Source organism: Solea senegalensis, linkage group LG5 (assembly GCF_019176455.1).
Source record: "Solea senegalensis isolate Sse05_10M linkage group LG5, IFAPA_SoseM_1, whole genome shotgun sequence".
NCBI classification, from domain to species: domain Eukaryota; kingdom Metazoa; phylum Chordata; class Actinopteri; order Pleuronectiformes; family Soleidae; genus Solea; species Solea senegalensis.
In genome coordinates, this window is record NC_058025.1 from 4,272,217 (window position 1) to 4,291,001 (window position 18,785).

The following is an 18,785-nucleotide window of genomic DNA, read 5'->3' on the forward strand; positions in this document are numbered from 1 at the left end:
CAACCAAATGGTCTGGATGGGAAAAAAAAGATCAACCCGCAGATTATGATTATGGGTGTAGTGCACAATAGTTGATGAGATTTGTAAGTAACACAAATTTTATATTTACATGTGTATCTTCTAGTGGAAGATCATCAGCGTTGTTTCACCACCTTGTGGGGCAAATACTTTGTTACTGTACTTCATTACAAAATTCACGTATCTGTACTTTAGTCTGTATTTCGAGCATCTTTTACTTTTACGCCACTACATTTCCTCTAACTCTCTTTGTGACTTGTCACTAACAAATAAAACCAGAAGAAGAAGACTTGGCATTATGGTCTGTATTTGCTGCTTTACACAGTTTTCACCATACATCTTTCATACCAGGGATGGGACGATACCACTTTGTTTGTGACCGATACCAATACCGATATCACATACTCGAGTATCTACCGATACTGATATTAGACCGCCCGATATATGTCATTTTAGACCATTTATGAACATATGAAGCTGTTAACAACACATTTTGTGCTGAGTCGTGACAGTGTCGTAATAAAAAGCCCAAACATGACTCAGCTAAAATGCTTTGGCTGATTTTTATTTACATTTCTTTTACAGGCAGAGTGAAACATGCGACGTATAATATCGGATTTTTACATTTTTATCTGTCTGATATACAATCCTGTGATTTTGACCGATACTGACCAACACCGATTCCCATCCTTAATTACATACCCATTCACACTGATATACAAAAAATTGTATATCAGAAAATGACTTTTGATAGCTAAGTACAGTAAATGTCATATACTTTAAGACTTTTTCTTAAGTCATATTATAAAAAAAGTCGTTTTCTGGTAACATACTTTTACTTTTACTCAAGTATCCCTTTTAGGTACTTTATACAAGACTAAGAAAACTGAAAAAACTACAGTATAAAGCGGCTCTGAGACTAGAAAAGTGCTATATAATTACAGATTATTTACCATTTTACATACTCTGCATTCATGGATTTGCAGAAGGTGTTCATCCAACAACTTTAAACACAAAACAATAAAGTCAGTTAAAATAATAATAAGTCAGTGTGGTTTTCCGCTCCCTGGTTCGGCAGCATCGTGTATAGACACGTCATCTAGATCTCACTCATTAACCGATATCACCTGAGTCATTTGGGAAAAAAGCATATTTCCCACATACTTGAAAAGCAGCAGTTAAATGATTTCCTCACCACGGAGCCTGAATGATGCAATCAAGACATGGCGTGAGCCTTTCTTTCACATTTCTAAAGAAATATTCTCGTATTCCCGTGTTATGTGATCTGCTCCCTCTCGAAGCCAAAGCTTGACTTGTCAGAGCTTGAATTCTTGCAGCGAGCAACGTCGTTCTACCACGAACGAGATGATCTATGATCGTGCAAACGACTGTCACTCCAACAACTTAATCAGAAAAGGTCACAATGTCCCGTAACATGGTGCCGACGCCTCTTTTTTTATGACTTTTTTTTTGTAAACAATGATAAAACATCGCTGCGTCTCTTTGGTTTTGTGAATAAGATTTATACAGATGTGATTTCAGCAATCAGCCTCTGACCAGTGGTGTGAGAAACCTCCTCAATGTCAAATTAAACGATAACCCAAGGAGGACTGACTCTAAATCTCTTTCTTTCCTCTTCTGTATATAGTAAATCAATAGATCAATAGAAGTGACCACACATGGACCTTGTTATCGTCCCTTGATTCTTTCTTCAGATGTGTGTGTGTGTGTGTGTGTGTGAGAGAGAGAGACGTGGACATTCCCCTTAATTGTCATGTTTCCTGTTTTATTTTGAAAACGTACCTCTCCTCTTGTTTCAGATGACTTCACTTCCTGCCCCTCCCGTCTTGATTGTCTGCCCCGCCCTCATTAGATTCACCTGTGTCTCGTTGTCTCCCTCCTCCTCATGTGTATATAAGCGATGTTTCCTTTTCCTGTCTGTGCCAGTTTGTCCCAGCTTTCTAGTAATTCATTGGGATCTAGTTTCCGGTTATTGACTTCAGCCTTTGTTGCCCTTTTGGATTTGTTTGTACTGAACCTGCCTTTTGAGACAGGTAAATGGATTTTCTTTTGTGAATTCTGAACGGTTTCGGAGGAGTATACCACTCCTTTTCGTTTCACACTGGTGTTATTCTATTGTTGCCACAGCAGAAAAAGGAAAAATGTAAACCTGTCATGTAATAATGTGAAAGGTTTCAAGGGAAAACAAGATGTTGGGGACTTTGGTGCCAACAACCACCCACAACTCACACCTGCAGTCAATTTAGAGTCCAGTTTACCCAAATCTGCATGTTTTTGAAGAGAACATGCAGAAAGATTTTGAATAAATATGTAATTGCCATTATTTTGACAGGAATTGCGATATGATTCGCGATATCGGAGAGAATGGTCATTTTAGTTTGTGTGATATTTGTGCAGATGTGTGAGAGACAAAGATGTTCTCTTCAGTCTGTAGAATAAGATTTGTATAGATCAAGACAATAATTAATCAAAAATGATATTCTGACACACTAAAGCCAATATTGGTTTTGTAAATATGGATGATGCACAGAGATTATGTTGGCTCTTTGCAAATGAAACATTTCTTTAGTGCTTGTTATCAAGAGAAACATTGGGACGTGAGGAAAAAACCTCCTATATAAAAAAATCTATCTATCAATCTACTGTATCTATGAAGTGCTGTTTTCCTGAGGAGTGTTTTGCCAACAAAAGTTACGCACTGCAACTTTAATCTCACACGATCCATGTGCTTAATCTGGATGACTGTGGGCGGAGGAGGACAATTTATCGTAAAAGATGCGTCCAAAGATTAGGATTCAGCCAATTTGCCAGACAAGGGAGACTCTGCGTGTTAAAACTGCTCTTTGGAGAGGAAATGACTAATGAAACAGACGTCTTTATCTCAACCTAAACATTCTCACGACCTCGAGAAAGAAAAGGAAAACATTTCCCGGGAGTGAGAAACATCACTCTTTAAAGTGTTTGGACTGAACACGAGCGATTTTTTTTTCCCCCCCGAGCTCCCTGTAAATCATAGCTGATTATTTTCACCGCTTTCATCGAGACGTGACGAATAAGTCTGCCGCGCGTGATTTGTCTTTCAAAGGAGACGAACGCAGATAAGGAGGTGGGGTTTTGTTTCCCCACCTTTTTTTTTCCAAACGTGTCACCTCGAGTTATTTCGAGTTACCACATGACACGTCGGGCCGGGCCTTCAAATGCGGCGTCTCACCTCCTCACAGTAACAGATATCTGCAAATGGAGAGCACGACACCAGGCGTGACGAGTCTATATGCACATGACTTCAGCGGAGACGCGGATTTTCCCCTCCTCGCTGTTGCTGTTGTGGCGTCAGGGCCAAGAGCAGGGAGGCCTGTTGCTATAAGACCTCATCATCATCATCATCATCATCTCCCCTCGCTCAGCCTGAGTCATGTCTGAGAGCAGGAGCGCACAGAGGAGCCTTTGTGGACACTTGAGCTCACAAACATCTGGGCACAAATATGTTTTCTCCTCACTGGAGTTTATGAAAGTTTGAGCAGGACTAGGAGGAGGAGGAGGAGAAGAAGGAGGAGCCATGTTTACATGTCACGTGAACGTGGCGCTCTGAAAAAGATCTCGTTGCTCTTTGAGTCCAGTTAGGCTTACTGTACCTGTGTGATCTGTGAGTGAGAAACCTCCTCAATGTCAAATTAAACGATAACCCAAGGAGGACTGACTCTAAATCTCAATAGATCAATAGAAGTGTTATCATCCCCTGATTCTTTCTTGAGATGTGTGTGTGTGTGTGTGTGTGTGTGTGTGTGTGAGAGACGTGGACATTCCCCTTAAGGTCACGTTTCCTGTTTTATTTTGAAAACTCTCCTCTTGTTTCAGATGACTTCACTTCCTGCCCCTCCAGTCTTGATTGACTGCCCCGCCCTCATTAGATTCCCCTGTGTCTCGCTGTCTCCCTCCTCCTCATGTGTGTATATAAGCTTTCAGTAACATCTCGGCTGGATTATTGTCCGTCTCTGTATGTGGGCTTAGACCGGTCCTCTTCTTCCTCTTCAGGTGCCAAAATCCCGACTAAATCCTTGAAAGGCGATTTCTGCCTGAAATCTGCCCCCAACACTGAACACTTTCAAATCGCTTTTAAACACTCACCTCTTCTCCTTGGACTTCAATTCAGGATGAGAATAGTCAACCGGGACACTTGTATCTAGCCGTTTTTATCATTTTATCATTTCACCTTAATACACAACACAAATAAAGTTGTGTCTTGACTTCTGCTTCTACATCCGGAGTCAAACTAATCCACTCTGACTGAACCACAATCACATCATTAAAATTTTGCACCTATGTGAAAAATGTAATGTACATTTTTTTTTTTTTATTGCACCTGTAATAATATATATAGATCATGTGATTCACCTCCTCTTTTCTCTCCGTTGGCTTCCAGTCCATTTAAAAAAATGATTTGAATCCTTTAATGTTTGTCTTTAAAGCTCGGAATTAATGAATCAATGAATGAATGAATCCAACCAGCGTCTGCTGGACGTGCTCAGGTCAAGATATAAACAGTTTTCACGCTCAGGCTCTGGAATAAGCTCGCCTCCTCCTCCTCTTCTTCAAATCAAAACGTTTATTTATTTAAGATGGCTTTTAGTACCCAGCACTGTGGTGGCACCTTTATGCTTTTTATTCTTTATTCTTTTAATTTTCTATTCTTTACTTATTTATGCTTTTGTCTTTGTTTGTGTACTTGTGTAGTTTTTTTGTGCCGTGTGTTTTGGTCTTTTGTGAAGGACTGTACATAAATAGAAATAAGTGCGTTACATGACCTTTAATGATTAATGACGTAATATAGTTTATTTCGAGTGATAATCAAACTGCGGAATAATAATGTGCGTTCGTCGCAGTTTTAAAGCTGTTGCGTTCGTTTGTGCGCTACAGTACGTCCTTCATTTGAAAACAGGGGAGTGTTTGTTTGTATACAGAGGCAGCGCCGAGGTGGGTGGGGGAGAAGCAACTTGGATGAATTCACTAGCAGAGGCGGATGTCTTTCGTGCACCCATGGTCAAAACAAAATTGGGTGGTTTGGAGATTTGTCCGAACGACAACAACAGATTTAAGTGGTTAACGCTGTGGAATTGAAGCAATCTGTGTGCGACAATAACTGGTCCCTGCAACATGTATGAAACAATAACCCACACTCCACGGTTTCCTTATAAGTACACGAGAGGCTGCTTTTATAAAGTTCTCCTTCCCTTTTTTATCTTGGCTATTTTGCACAAGGACCCTCCTTCTGTCAGAGTTGTTTTAGATACTGAGAAACAGTTTGACTTGACCTTTGACCCGCGCAGTTCACTTCCCGTCCGTCCAGCTTGTAGTGAAAACAATCGTTCGACAGCGATAATCACAATTTGGTCACGGCTGAAAAATACGGCGTTGCTTCGATGTTATTAACCGCGTGTGGCGTTCAGGATAAACAGGTTTCTGTGTGAGCGCGAACACTTGACAGCTTGACGAGAGGAAGTGAGGTCATTGTATGCGCCAGATGGCGTTTTACTTTTGTGTGTGTGTGTGTGTGTGTTGAGGAAATAAATAAATAAAAATAAACAGCGCTCACACATCGGCTGATTAGTCGTCCTCTTGCTTGTGTGATCTGACAGTTGAGAGTTGCCGTTGAGGAGATTGATTTTGTGTGTAATCCGTTTCCCCCGCACACGTAAACACTTTGAGGAAGTGAAGCTGTCAGCTTTCATTTTGAGCCTTGAAACAATACATAATTGTGATATCTGCTTCAATGGAATGAATCATTTGCTCAGTTATAATGTGATTACACTGTAAAAAAACAAAAAAAAGTATATATTCTGAATCATTTCAAGGCCGGCCCTGAGTTGATATTTAGGAAAATGTCTCCTTTGTGTGTTACAACGCCACCTACTGGTTTATGTCCCTGTCTCCTTTTGCCAGATGACTGTGTGTGTGTGTGCCATCCCTGCTTCCTGCCTTCCTGCCTCTCTTCCACCGCCTGCATCCCACGCTTGACCTGGCTTTTTACCACCATGACAGGTTTGCCCCGCGGTCCTTCACCTCCTCATCAGGTACACCTGTATATAAACCAGCAGGTGAACTTCAGTCAGTGGACACTGTGTGTCTCTGTTCATTGACTGACCATATATGGTATTGGTAGTGTGGATTATTGTTAATTGTTAATCATTTTTGTGCTCTTGTTTTGTACTTTTAGTTTTAGTTTCCTGTGCCTTTTTCTTATTTTGAATAGCATCCTCCTCCCTTAGTTCCTCCTGTTCTTTGGTGTTTTGTTTTCACACCTAATAGTCTCCGTTAGACGCGCGTATGTTTATGGGTATGTTTACCCACAATGCCCTACGTTGTAGTGCATTCACTCCATACTTTTTAAGCAAACGGACGAGGGTTGGATTAAGAAGAGCTGGTGTGAATGCACCCTTATCCTCCTCATCCACCATCCATCTAAATCTGGTTCATTTACGTTGCTTGGAGTCGTAATTACTAGCGTTGTCTCTCTGAGAGTCCGCGCAGAACAACGAGCGAGTAACAGTTAAGCGAGAGACAGCACATGACGACGTGATGCCTGGGAAATGAACAATTCCCAAGATCTGTTTCGCCAAAGAAAACGAACAAAGACCGACTTTGACCAAGATCCCAAGGACAGTCACTTTGTCCGGATGCAGAGCAAATCAATAAATGTGGACGCCGTCATTCTGTCCTTGAATTTGATGTCAAACCAAGGTGTGGGAACCCTGATATTGAAATAATGGTACTTTCCACATGGCCAGAGTGAGTACATGTAATCCTGAGGCAATGGGAGAAACACGCCCACAGCGTCTCACCTTCTGTCTGTTGTGTGAGTATTATGTCTTCAAAGCCACTGCTGCCGTGGAACTCTCTTTTCATGTCAGTGATTCATGGGGCACGTTCTGCCGAGCGCAGGAACACATATTTGATTTTTTTTACACCTCTCGTTGCCAGACAATGACTCGCAAGTGGTCGAACCACTCACTCAGCGAGTCTGACTCCGCCTGTAACCATCGCCTCCCTGCTGACTCCAAGCAGCTCCAGCAAAGCAGGACAGTGTTGTAGCTCAGTGGAGAGAGAGAGAGAGAGCTGTGGTTCAGACTGTTTGGCCAAAAGAGACTAACTCCAAGTTGAACGTGTGCGTGCCAAAAATGTGGTTGGTACAATCAATAAACATAAGCAACACACACTCGGGGTGTAATTGGAAACATGGATTGTTCTGCTCAGGTTTTTCATGAGTCCAGCGTAGACGCTAATGATCCAAATCCCCGCGGACCCGTCGCATTGTTGCTCGACAGCACTGATGCAACAGATTAGTCTGTTTTGATTTCTCAGCTCTGAGGTTACACCCACTCAGGGTGACTCTAATGGGCATGTGAGAGGATTTCCAGCTAATTGGCGTGTTTGCGTTGGAAAGACGTGTGAAACTGCAGCTCTGTCGTCATACGTGTCATCAGAAAAGAATGGTGCGCCGTATATGTTTGACTCAAACGTTACTACAACGGGCTGCTTTCTTAATTAGTTTGCTTGTCTTTGTTCTTGCGACAGCTGTTTTAGAGTCAGAAAATCCAATAGTTCTGCAACTGAGATGTTTATAGCAAGTTGAAATTATGAGATAAAAAGTCATAATTATGAGCTAAATAGTCATAATTATGAGATAAAAAGTAGAAATTATGAGATAAAAGGTCATAATTATGAGATAAAAGGTCATAATTATGAGATAAAAAGTCATAATTATGAGCTAAATAGTCATAATTATGAGATAAAAAGTAGAAATTATGAGATAAAAGGTCAGTTATGAGATAAAAAGTAAAAATGATGAGATAAAAAGTCAGTTAGTAAAAGATAAAAATGATCAAAATGATGAGATAAAAAGTCAAAATGATGAGATATAAAGTCATAATGATGATATAAAGTCATAATGATGAGATAAAAAGTCAGTTATGAGATAAAAAGTCAAAATGATGAGATAAAAAGTCAAAAATGATGAGATAAAAAGTCAAAATGATGAGATATAAAGTCATAATGATGATATAAAGTCATAATGATGAGATAAAAAGTCAGTTATGAGATAAAAGTCAAAATGATGAGATAAAAGTCAGTTATGAGATAAAAAGTCATAATGATGAGATAAAATGATGTAAAAGTCATAATTATGAGATAAAAAGTCATAATTATGAGATAAAAAGTCAAAATGATGAGATAAGTCAAAATGATGAAAAAGTCAAATGATGAGATAAAAAGTCAAAATGATGAGATAAAAAGTTATAATGAGATAAAAAGTCAAAATGATGAGATAAAAAGTCGTAATTATGAGATTTTTAACACAACTTTACAGTTATATGCATTGTTTGAGCACAGACCATATTTATTGAAAATTAGCAAAGACTTTCCTGCCAAAAGTGTGTGGACGATTTAATGAGAGAAGCCATTTTGACTAGGGGGCAGAATACAGGTATCAGATCATAGACGGCAGGTTTTAAAGGGTTGATAAGATATAGGTCTTAGAAACGTTATCTTTTCATATTCGTGTGAAAACATTGGACAATCATGCTTTAAAAACAAACATAACCGTGACCTTTGTGGCTTTTGTTAAAAGGCAAAGAAGGATTATCGTCCAAATATGGTGATTAGAGTCATGAGGGGGGAGAAAAGGGGTCTCACTGCCGCCCTCATGATGCTACGTGTGATGCAAAGTGACTGCGACACAGAATCCATTCAGTCATGTCTGAGGCAAATTTGCATGTGCCGGGACAAAGGCCTTACTGTGTCTTGCCTGAGCATGTCTCTCGAAAAATGGTGATTATTAAGTTATCATAACCTAATTTCCAACTTGCAGGTGGCCCGGGGTTGTGATTCAAGTGTTATGCAGCCAGCGCTCTTAATTCAATCATTAGTCATCAGCAGCATGATGTCAAATGTGGACAGATGTTTTTTAAAAAAAAGAAGAAAGGACGCAGATGTTACTGTAAGATTCAGATGTCACGCAAGAGAGATAAGAAGATGTAAACAAATCCCTCCTGTATGTCTCTAGCGAATACCATCATATAAGGAAAATATAAAATAGAGAAGATACACAATGAATAAAAGCGTAGATGATTTAACCCTTAAATGTTAAAATATACACATGTGGTTGTGCAAATGAGAGTCTAGATGCCTGTATACAAGTACATGGACTGTGTTGGAGCGGTCACACTTTGCTCAGGGACTCTGACGTCTGACGTTGACTGTTCTTCATCAGCTGTGCAGTCGCAGGCGTGTTGTTCCATCAACTTCTCTGGTTCCTATGGCAGCTCCGAGAGAGAGAGACAGAGAGATGAAGTAAAGTAAAGCACCGCGTGTCCCGGGACACATCTGGAAACCCTGCCCGCTGGACTCGGGGTGACCACCGCCTCTGCCAGAATGGAAACAAGTCAGTGATGTTCCTGGAAGTGATCGAGGACTTCAATAATGATCCGATAGTCACGGTCACTTCACACCTCAGGACTCACGGGAATACTGACATGGGGGAAAAAAAGAAGAAAAAAGGTTTTGGGAATCATACTCTGAATAAAAGTGTCATCGATTCGTAAAGGGCCCAGAATTATGAGGTTCTGATTCCAATGAATGAATGAACTTTTACCACTTTGCCTGCTTTTGTTGTCAGACACTCACATTACAGGCACTAACTGGTGACACCGTCCGTTTTCTCCTTATTGAAAGTAGCTCATTGTCATATGCGTATGTGTGTTCATCAGACTGTTCCGCACATCTGCAGACAAGTGGAGATCTGGTTACGGTCATGATTGCGAATGTTAGGGATTATTCATTTTCCTCAGAACATGACTACTTCCTGACCTTTGATGCAACTCATCTTTAAAAATTACCATCGAATAAAAAAAGCTTGATCAGTCGTCACCTTGCGACACTGCCAGAAGAAAAGAACAAAAGAAATACGACGATATACAGATGATCGGACAGTGAATCCCAGAGATGAGAGCCAAAATAAATAAATAATCAAACCTTTGCTGTCACCGTTTTCTCATTTTAACTCATCACTGTAATTAAAGGTCCGGTCAGTGTGTAAGGATGAAGTGTGAGTCAGGGAACTACGGTGGTCTTCACATACCAGAAAAGTACGTAATTCAGTTTCAGCTTCACTCTGTGCCTCCGTTAGGCAAGACTTTTGCCTAAAGCACGTTTATTATGTACATTTATACAAACTCTATGATATTTATGGCTTGTTTACATGGACAAAGTTTTCGGGTTCCAAAACAAACCCCCTGTTGTGAAGCATTTGCCGGGTGTCGCTATTTCCTGTCTCCTCAAGGTGGCGCTGCTCAAATGAATGAGGGAAAACTACGTGAAAGTTAACAGTTAGACCGATATCGTCAAGTATCGCTGTATGATTGTCTTGCAATATATTGATTATCGTGATATTATCGGTATCATGGACCTTGTCAATCACACTGGTGTCCATGATTATGTGTTTTCAATATTGACATCATGTTCCACTGAAGAAACTAGCAATTAGGACCATTAACTCCTCAGGAAAATGTGCTTACATCTTGAATTAAAGGGTGGTTTCATCCATTTTTTTTTTTCCTGTTGTGGGAACACGTTTATCTCTGGAAATTAGTAAAAAAACTGAAAAAATTTTTTTTAGGTGAAGTGGCCCTTTAAATAAGAAGTATGGTCATTTTCCCATTGACTTCCATTCAAACAGAGTTGCCCCCTGTTTTGCTAACTACTACTTCCATCCCACTTCCTATAGGCTTCACTTTTCAAACCACAAAACCACGTCCACTACTCTCTGGTTTCTACGCTACAAAGCCTCCTAAATGTCACGCACTGGACCTTTAACTCAGACCCCAGTAGCTTCACGTGCAGACAAATCTCCACTGGCACTGACCTCGGGGCTCTTCCAGCTCTGTGGAATGGCCTTGTTACGCGGAGACAGCTCCCGCCTCGGGCTAATGAGCGCGGCACAGATAATAGACCGGCGAACGCCGCCTTCAAAGGAGACACGCAGCGCCCCAGTTTCTGCAACCATGGGGAGCTGTCTGACAGGAATAAGTCTAAAAATTTCTCTTGTTACCATTAAATATCTGGTAAAAGACGACATGTGGGAAGCATTAGCGTGACCTAGAAGGACGACGCTAATATAGAACGTGGCTTAAACTATCCCGTGTCCGTTATAATGTGCAGACGTGCCTCACACACACACCCACACACTCACTCATGGGGGATATTGGTGCCTTTGATTTGGCCAATGTTTTCCTTCTTGTTTGTTCCCCCGAGAGAAGGAAACAAACGTCGCATGATGCTAATGAGGAAGTGCAGACGGAACAAAGGCTTCAGAGGCTGAACATGATGTCAAACGTTTTGTCAGATCTGTCATACTGCGGCCTCTGTTATCCTCTGTGACTACAGAGGAGTGTGGGTTAGTGGCTGAAACAGCGCGCGGCCACAAAAGAGCAGTCGCCCTCCAAGGTATCCGTAAACCAAGAAGCCACAGGGTTTTAAATGAAAACACGAGCCAAAGAGGAACATATGGAGTCGTTGGGGAAGTCGATCGCCGAGACACAGGACGAATGCCCTCCTCTGGTTTATTGAACGCTTCCCTCTCTTTCTACTTCTACATCTCCCTGTCATTATGTCTCTCTCTTATGCAGATTTTGTTCCCCTCGTTCCCTCGTCGGGCAGAGTCAGTGCAGCGCTTCAAACGGGCTCTGCTGAAAACGTGAGGGGTCAAATTCTGCTTGGACGTTTTATTTTCCCGGTTCACAGCGGGAGACGGCTGACAATTTATTGGCCTGATTTGCCTTTGAAGTTGTTAGGAAACGACTGCACGAAGCACGACCGCACCATTAAAGGAGGGGAGAGGAGTCAATGGATGGTTATTTATACGTCTTTAAGATATGAATTATTGCAAATGTGACTATGGATTTACTTTAAGTTTAGTTACACTGCTTAAAATGACTAATTAATACATGGAATACTGGAATAATCTTGGGCATTGGGTTTTGTCTGGGTGTAAATTTCTTTTGATTTAAGATCCACAATCTGAGGGAAGTGAATTGGCTTGTTTTCCATTTCCAATAATCTGCAAATTAAACTGAATTAGTGCATTGTGTCAGTCAGAGATAAAACCTCTCGTTCAGCATCCAACCTAAAAAAATGACCCTGTTATTATTATTCATGTAAATGTATTGTGCATAAAATATTCTGTTTTTTTCAGAGATAAATGTTATTTGATCATGAGTCAGTTGATCTAACATTTACACGTCTCATTTCACAGAGGAAGTTGGGCCTGAAAAAATAAATAAAACTGACAAAAAGGCAACGTCACGTCCTTATAAATAAAAAGCCCGAGACGGTTTACTGAGTAAAAGACCTGAAAAAAACAAACGCACACAACAGCATCATAATGATTTTGAAGTTTTTTATTCTTCATTTGACCAAGTGGAGAAAAAAATGGGTGAAACAGCCCTTTAAATTGGTATTGCTGGATTTAAAATGGCCCCGTTTCAGGCTCATGGTGGGTGTGCGTGTCAGTTATGAAGACGACTGAACACGTACCAGCCACTTTATTAGGTACACCTGTTCAACTACATAACACACATCCAGTCCAATGCTGATTTTCACACACATCACATCATCTCAGAGAACGGTCCAAATAAGAGACAATATCCAGTGAGCGGCAGTTCAATGTTCAATGGGTGAAAATGCTCAGTTGATGTTCGAGGTTTGAAATAAATCTGCAGAATCCTTAAACACGCAACATGTTGAACCCTCGAGCAGAAAGAACAGAAGACTGCTTGATATTTATAATACACACCAAACATCAAACTTCCTGGTTTTTGAAAGTGATGTTTCAAAACCTTCAGGGCCTGTATTTTTTCTTTTCTTCTTTTTTTAATCTTTTTAATTAAAAAAATAGATTAGGTTAGATTAGATTAGACTTTATTGATCCCACACTGGGGAAATTCAGTGTTCCAATAAACCAAAATGCTAAGGGACATCAGTTCTTGGCAACAATCAGTTCACTCCAATTGTCCGAGTCGTTTTTTAACCTCCTTCAAGGACGGTACAGTAGCATCGTCATACTGCACTGCTTCATGAGGACAAAGAAAATCGATTTATACCGAGTTAAAAAAAAAGTGTTGCAGCCTTTTCCCGGAGTTACAGGAGAAGCAAAAACCGAGAATGGAGGTAATGATCAACAGGCCTACACATGAACAAAGGACTTCAGATACGCTGAGAGAGAGAGAGCGAGAGAAAAAAAGGAGTTTTCTTTGTCGATTGCCATATGGCATCAGCTTGAGTAAATGTTGATTAGCCAACTCAAACACAGAAATCAGGACATGTATTAAGCCACTTTAGAAACAGCGGGAACAGTCCAAATGTTGTTTTAGGCATGCAGGCACCGAGCTGCTGCCAGATCTTCTCTGTTATTGTTTAACGATTGTGCCCACCATTTAAGGGAGGTTAAGCATAATTACTTTGACCCAAAATAAAAACAAATACTTTGCGGAGTTTCGTCCCTAAATGACCCCTAAGTTTAGCTCGGGATTCTGTTACTTTTTGTGTGAATAATCAGGACAATCCCTGTCTCTGCGTGTACTTGGGACCACTGATAGAAGCTGCTTTCATCTGCTCAAGCTAAGTGACTCCAGGTCTTCTACTCCAGCATTCTCCTTTCATCAACACCTAAAGACATTGGCTCGCCTCGCCGGCCCAGTGGAGTCCCTGCAGCCGACCTGTATCTCTGGTCCTCGAGATAGACGCGGAGGACTGAGAGCTTCCTGCTCCTCGTGTGTCGCTATCTGTATCTGCGTCACTGCCTGATAACAGCGAGTTTACGGGCAGGCTTCACTTGATACTTTATCTCAGATGGGGAGTGCCAAAACGGATGCGCACAAGTATGGGATGGATCCACGTTCCCTAACATGGGGCTGTGTGTGGGAGTGTTGGGATTTGGACACTTGTCAGCGATCAGAGTATCAAACGTGTGCGTGTCAACAAGTGTCCTCCTTTATTTGCCACACACAAGGGAAGGAATGTGTGTGGGTGGGCCTTTATCAGACGTAACTCACAGATTTGCCACAATGACAATGAAACCTCTATTCGTTTTTCAGGGTTCCCACACCTGCGTTGACATCAAATTCAAGGACTTTCCAGGTCCGAATTCCCTCAAATTCAAGGACGGAATGTCCCGACACAGCTTAAGATGGACAAACTTGATGGCGTCCACTTTTATTGATTTGCTGCACACTCTGAATCTGGACCAGTGATTGTCCTTGGGACCTTGGTCAAAGGTCGTCTTTGTAATTTGTTTTTTTGTGAGACAGAACTTGGAATTGTCATTTCCCAGGCATCACGTCGTCAGTTGCTCTCGTTTAACTTTACTCGCTCATTGTTCTGCATGGAATCTCACGCCACAACACAATTATGACTTGACGCTTGGTCTGCATGGGACTCGTCTACTTACATCAAGCAACGCAGGGCGTGAAACAGTAGGTGGAGTCGTAACGAACAAGGCAGACATTTGCCTAAATATCAAACTATAACAAATTTCAAGGACCTGTGGGAACCTTCACTTTTAAACTAAATCACAATTCAATTGTTTTCAGTTCCATGGGAGCATCTAAACTGACCAATTACACACTTTAGGTGTTGAGGCCAAAGTTGTCCACAAGGCAAAATAAAGTATCGGTCATCTAAATCAGCAATTACACAGGGTCATGCATTTCCAAAACACGTTTATTTATGGGTTTCTTCATATGAATTATATATAAAAACAACAACAATTTCATTCTAATCCAGTTTAGTCTCAAATATCTGGAAGTAAATACGTGTCAATTATCTGGCCTTGTCGTGATGTGTGCGGTACAATCAAATGAGCCCTATGAAGATGAGTGTTGACTGCAAGGTTGGACGTGAGGTTATCACAAACTCTTCACTCTCACTTCGAGCTGAATCCTGACAGCCACACTTCACATGATACAGAGCTGCGGTTGACAATGTTACAATTTCCTCCTGTTTTTGCCAAAACCTTAACATGTCCGTACAAATTTACAAGTTATTATTGTTATTTAGCTTTTGCAGTGAGGAATTATCACAACCAGATGTCACTAATCAAAAAAACAAAATATCAGCCTCCTCAAACCAGATTTCTTTAATAAATGAATCTTTAATAAATAGTGACAAACTGACTGAAAAACATTGGTAGCTCTCCCTTACAGATATGACACCTGAGAAGCTATCATAGCATTTTGTTTGCGTTGGACTGTGATCCCCAACAAACAAACAAACGTCTCCATGTGAACTGCTTAACAGTGATGAATGAAGGGAGACATTTTTTATTATAAACAACAAAACGTTTGCAACGGTGACAGTGTTTGAAATGTCTGGACAAAATGACGGATCATAGGATCGTGCATAACATCTGGAGTTAAATGGTCCACATAAGCAAACACAAGGAGAGATGTGGAAGTGTGTGAAGATATAGCCTCACCCCCTCCACCTGCAAAGATGCGTGTTCTCCCTCCATGTCTATGGCGAGTGCTGACGAGTCTGTTTTTTTCTTTTTTTTTTACACGATCTACACGACAACCCCAGAAGGTCCTGCTGTGCTTCCAGGATCGTATTGTTCATACATTGTCATCTGTTCTTTTCCCCCCCATTGTCTCCCACTTGGTTGGTGGTTTTCTTTGAGCTGCTACTGCAGGAACAGTATACTGAAAGCCATGATGACACAGCAGCAGGCCACCCAGGGGCTCTTCCGCTCACCTGGAGAGAAGAAATTATACTTATAAGTTCAAAGCAAACCTGTTGAGTAATTATTCAATGGTAATGAGCGGGAAAAACCCCCCCCAAACGTACCTATTCTGGCACACTTCCAGAAAATTCCTAGCAACCTAAAAGGAGAGAATAATAAAATATTTCAAAATTTCAGGATTTTTCACAGCACAGGCAGAAACAACTGTTATGATAATAATAATCTAAAGATGATTAAATCACACAGTGAAGGGACAATATGGCATTCAGACTTTCCTGATGTGCCCGTGTGTATTCGTAGATGTTAAGAAGCCAACTTTCTCCAACCTAATACTAACCAGATGGTGTCCACATCCTGTCTTAAAATGTTCTTTAATTGATGTGGATTAAGTCTTACTTTACAGGCTCCACAATCTTACTTTTTCTGATTAAAACACACATTTTTAAAATGTACCTTGAGATATTATTCCAGGGTGGGGGGGTGGTGGTGTGGTATTAGACCCGTTTCTGCTACACGAAAACATATTTCTATAATGTGAGTCAGCAAATCAATTAAGATAAATGTTTGCTTGCACTTTAGATGACAAATCAATTGAGAGGAAAACATTACTTCATCCCAGCTGCCGCTCTCATTTGCTTAAAAAAAGTCCCTCTCCTTGCCCCAGTTGTGTGTGTGTGCTTTTAGGGGGACGTGCAAGACTTATTTGTAGACAGTGAATCATAGTTGGTACATCCAAGAAAAATAACCATCCAGTTGCTACTTAATCCGTCTACATCAAGAAGTGTCACTGATTAACTGAAAAATAACTGAAATTGAAAAGGAATGATCTCAAACTGCAGGCCAAAATATACTATTATTCTTTATGTTTGACACACTTGTATGATAATTGAAATTAAAACATGTATATATTTGGTTTTGCAGGTTGGTATGACATGATCTCTCACTCAGGAGACAGAAACTGGTATATTAAGATATCAAGGGTGCATAATTGTTGGATTATTAATTGATTACTTAATTCATCGTCAACTCCTTTGATAATCAGTTTATTTTAGAGTTTTTAAAGCTTCTTAAATGTCAATATTTCATGGTTCCATTGATCTATTTGACAAAGAAATCATTAAAACACACAAAAAAGACATCTGAGAACATCATTTCGAGGTATGAGAAACACCAATCAACATTAATCCAGATTATCCATCATGAAAATGATGTGGCTCTAATGAAGTGGTATTACATACCCGGTCTTGTTCTTGTCTAACAAGCTGGGAGCCATCGCTCTGATGTAGGCACAGGTGCAGATCAGGAGGAGAATCACTGTTAGCAGCGACTGGAAGTTGAAAATAGCCGACTGAAAGCAGAAAGAAAATGATACGATATTAGAGACATGATCTGATGAAGCAAAAACAAATAATCTCAAAAACAATCCAGTCAATTATGTACGAGACTGATGTTATGCGACTTGTGCAAAGGAATGTTGTTGTACCAGCTGTTCATTCTATTGGTGTGACATAGAAGCGACTCGCTGTGTAGACCTAGTTTGAGTCAAATGACTGTCAAAGATTCGTCAGCATGTTTCGTAATTAGCTGCTCATCAGAATCATTGCTTAGAAGTGTGGATTTGTGACAGCACAGCGTTTTCCTCTTTGACTCTGTTTGTGTTCTTGTTTGTACTGGTCAGCTGCAGCACTGCTGATTTTCACTCTGTTTTTTGGACAATGGACATAAAGGCTTTCCATACAGTTCTATGAAACTTAAAGATGACACAAGAGGACTACAAACCTAAAACAACAAATCACCTCATTCTGCCTTCTTTCTTACCTTGCTTTAATTTACGTATGCTGATAAACTGTCAGACAGCACATGACACTCACAATATTTCATACCACATCAAACAGACTGGGATGTTTGTGATAAGCTGCTGTCTATTTGTATACAAAAAGCAAACATCCGCAGCTTTTAATACCATGTTGCTTCCAACATGAAAACAACAATATACAAGCGATTATTGAATCATTTTGAATCACTGTCACTGTAACTCACCCTCCAAAGCTACACCTTAGCATCAATTAACACAATTCATTTATAATTTGTTCTAACTTTTGGTGAAATTTTCTTGGATTTCTATCTATTTTTAATCATTTGGACCTCGGGTGTGGCAATAAATTTAACTTTTTTTTTTTAATCATACGACATTTGCATAGCTATCTCAAGACTGCATTGATTATTTACATGGACAACCTAACCAAGACCTCGTCCCTAAACGTAATCATTACAACCTTAACCCAAACATAATACACATGTTATTCCCAACTTTAACCGGAGCCTCAGGAATAAAGCTACGCCTCATCGGGGACATATAGTCTTGATAAGGTCAGCGATTGGAGCAGAAAAGGTTAAACAAAAAAAAGGTGAAACAAACACACACACACACACACTTGTGGTGCATCTACGTGGCAAACCATGCGCTGCTTGTTTTGATTTTAGTCATTATTACACATGTTTTACCCTTATGTAACATGTATATATGGCGCTGCCACTTGACTGAAGCTGACGTTATACACACGTTATACGCAACTTTACTGACAAGGCGATATTTGCGAACAGAAAGATATAGCTACATTGCTAAACCTGTTAGCACATGCTAACTGGGTTGTTTAGCCTTCGCTTACTATACGTCTCGCATTCCCGCAAATGCGAGCATTGGTTATTGACATTGCGCGCTGCATGGACTATACCCGCTGTGTGTGTGTGTGTGAGAGAGAGAGTGTGTGTGTAAAAAGAAAAGAGACGTTTAACGAGCAAAACAACCGAAACGAACTCACCATTTTTGTTTCAGAGTCAACGCCACATCACACTTCCTGCTCTCTCTGGAACGTACGTTACGTAAGCAATAGAAGTGTACGTACGTACGTTACGTGTCAAACGTCGTTCGCTGATTGGCTGAGAGGGAAGAGTTGAAAGT

At 40.5% G+C, this 18,785-nt stretch overlaps 1 protein-coding gene across 1 annotated transcript; it reads right to left on the reverse strand.

The window, feature by feature from the left end:
* Window positions 1–14,787: 14,787 nt before the first annotated feature.
* Window positions 14,788–18,718, reverse strand: tmem167a (transmembrane protein 167A). Its single transcript, XM_044026747.1, has 4 exons — window positions 18,646–18,718; window positions 17,062–17,171; window positions 15,928–15,962; window positions 14,788–15,834 (listed from the first exon to the last, which is right to left on the reverse strand). Exons 1-4 carry the CDS (start codon window positions 18,646–18,648, stop codon window positions 15,764–15,766), a joined length of 219 nt encoding a protein of 72 aa, XP_043882682.1. The 5' UTR covers window positions 18,649–18,718; the 3' UTR covers window positions 14,788–15,763.
* Window positions 18,719–18,785: the final 67 nt, after the last annotated feature.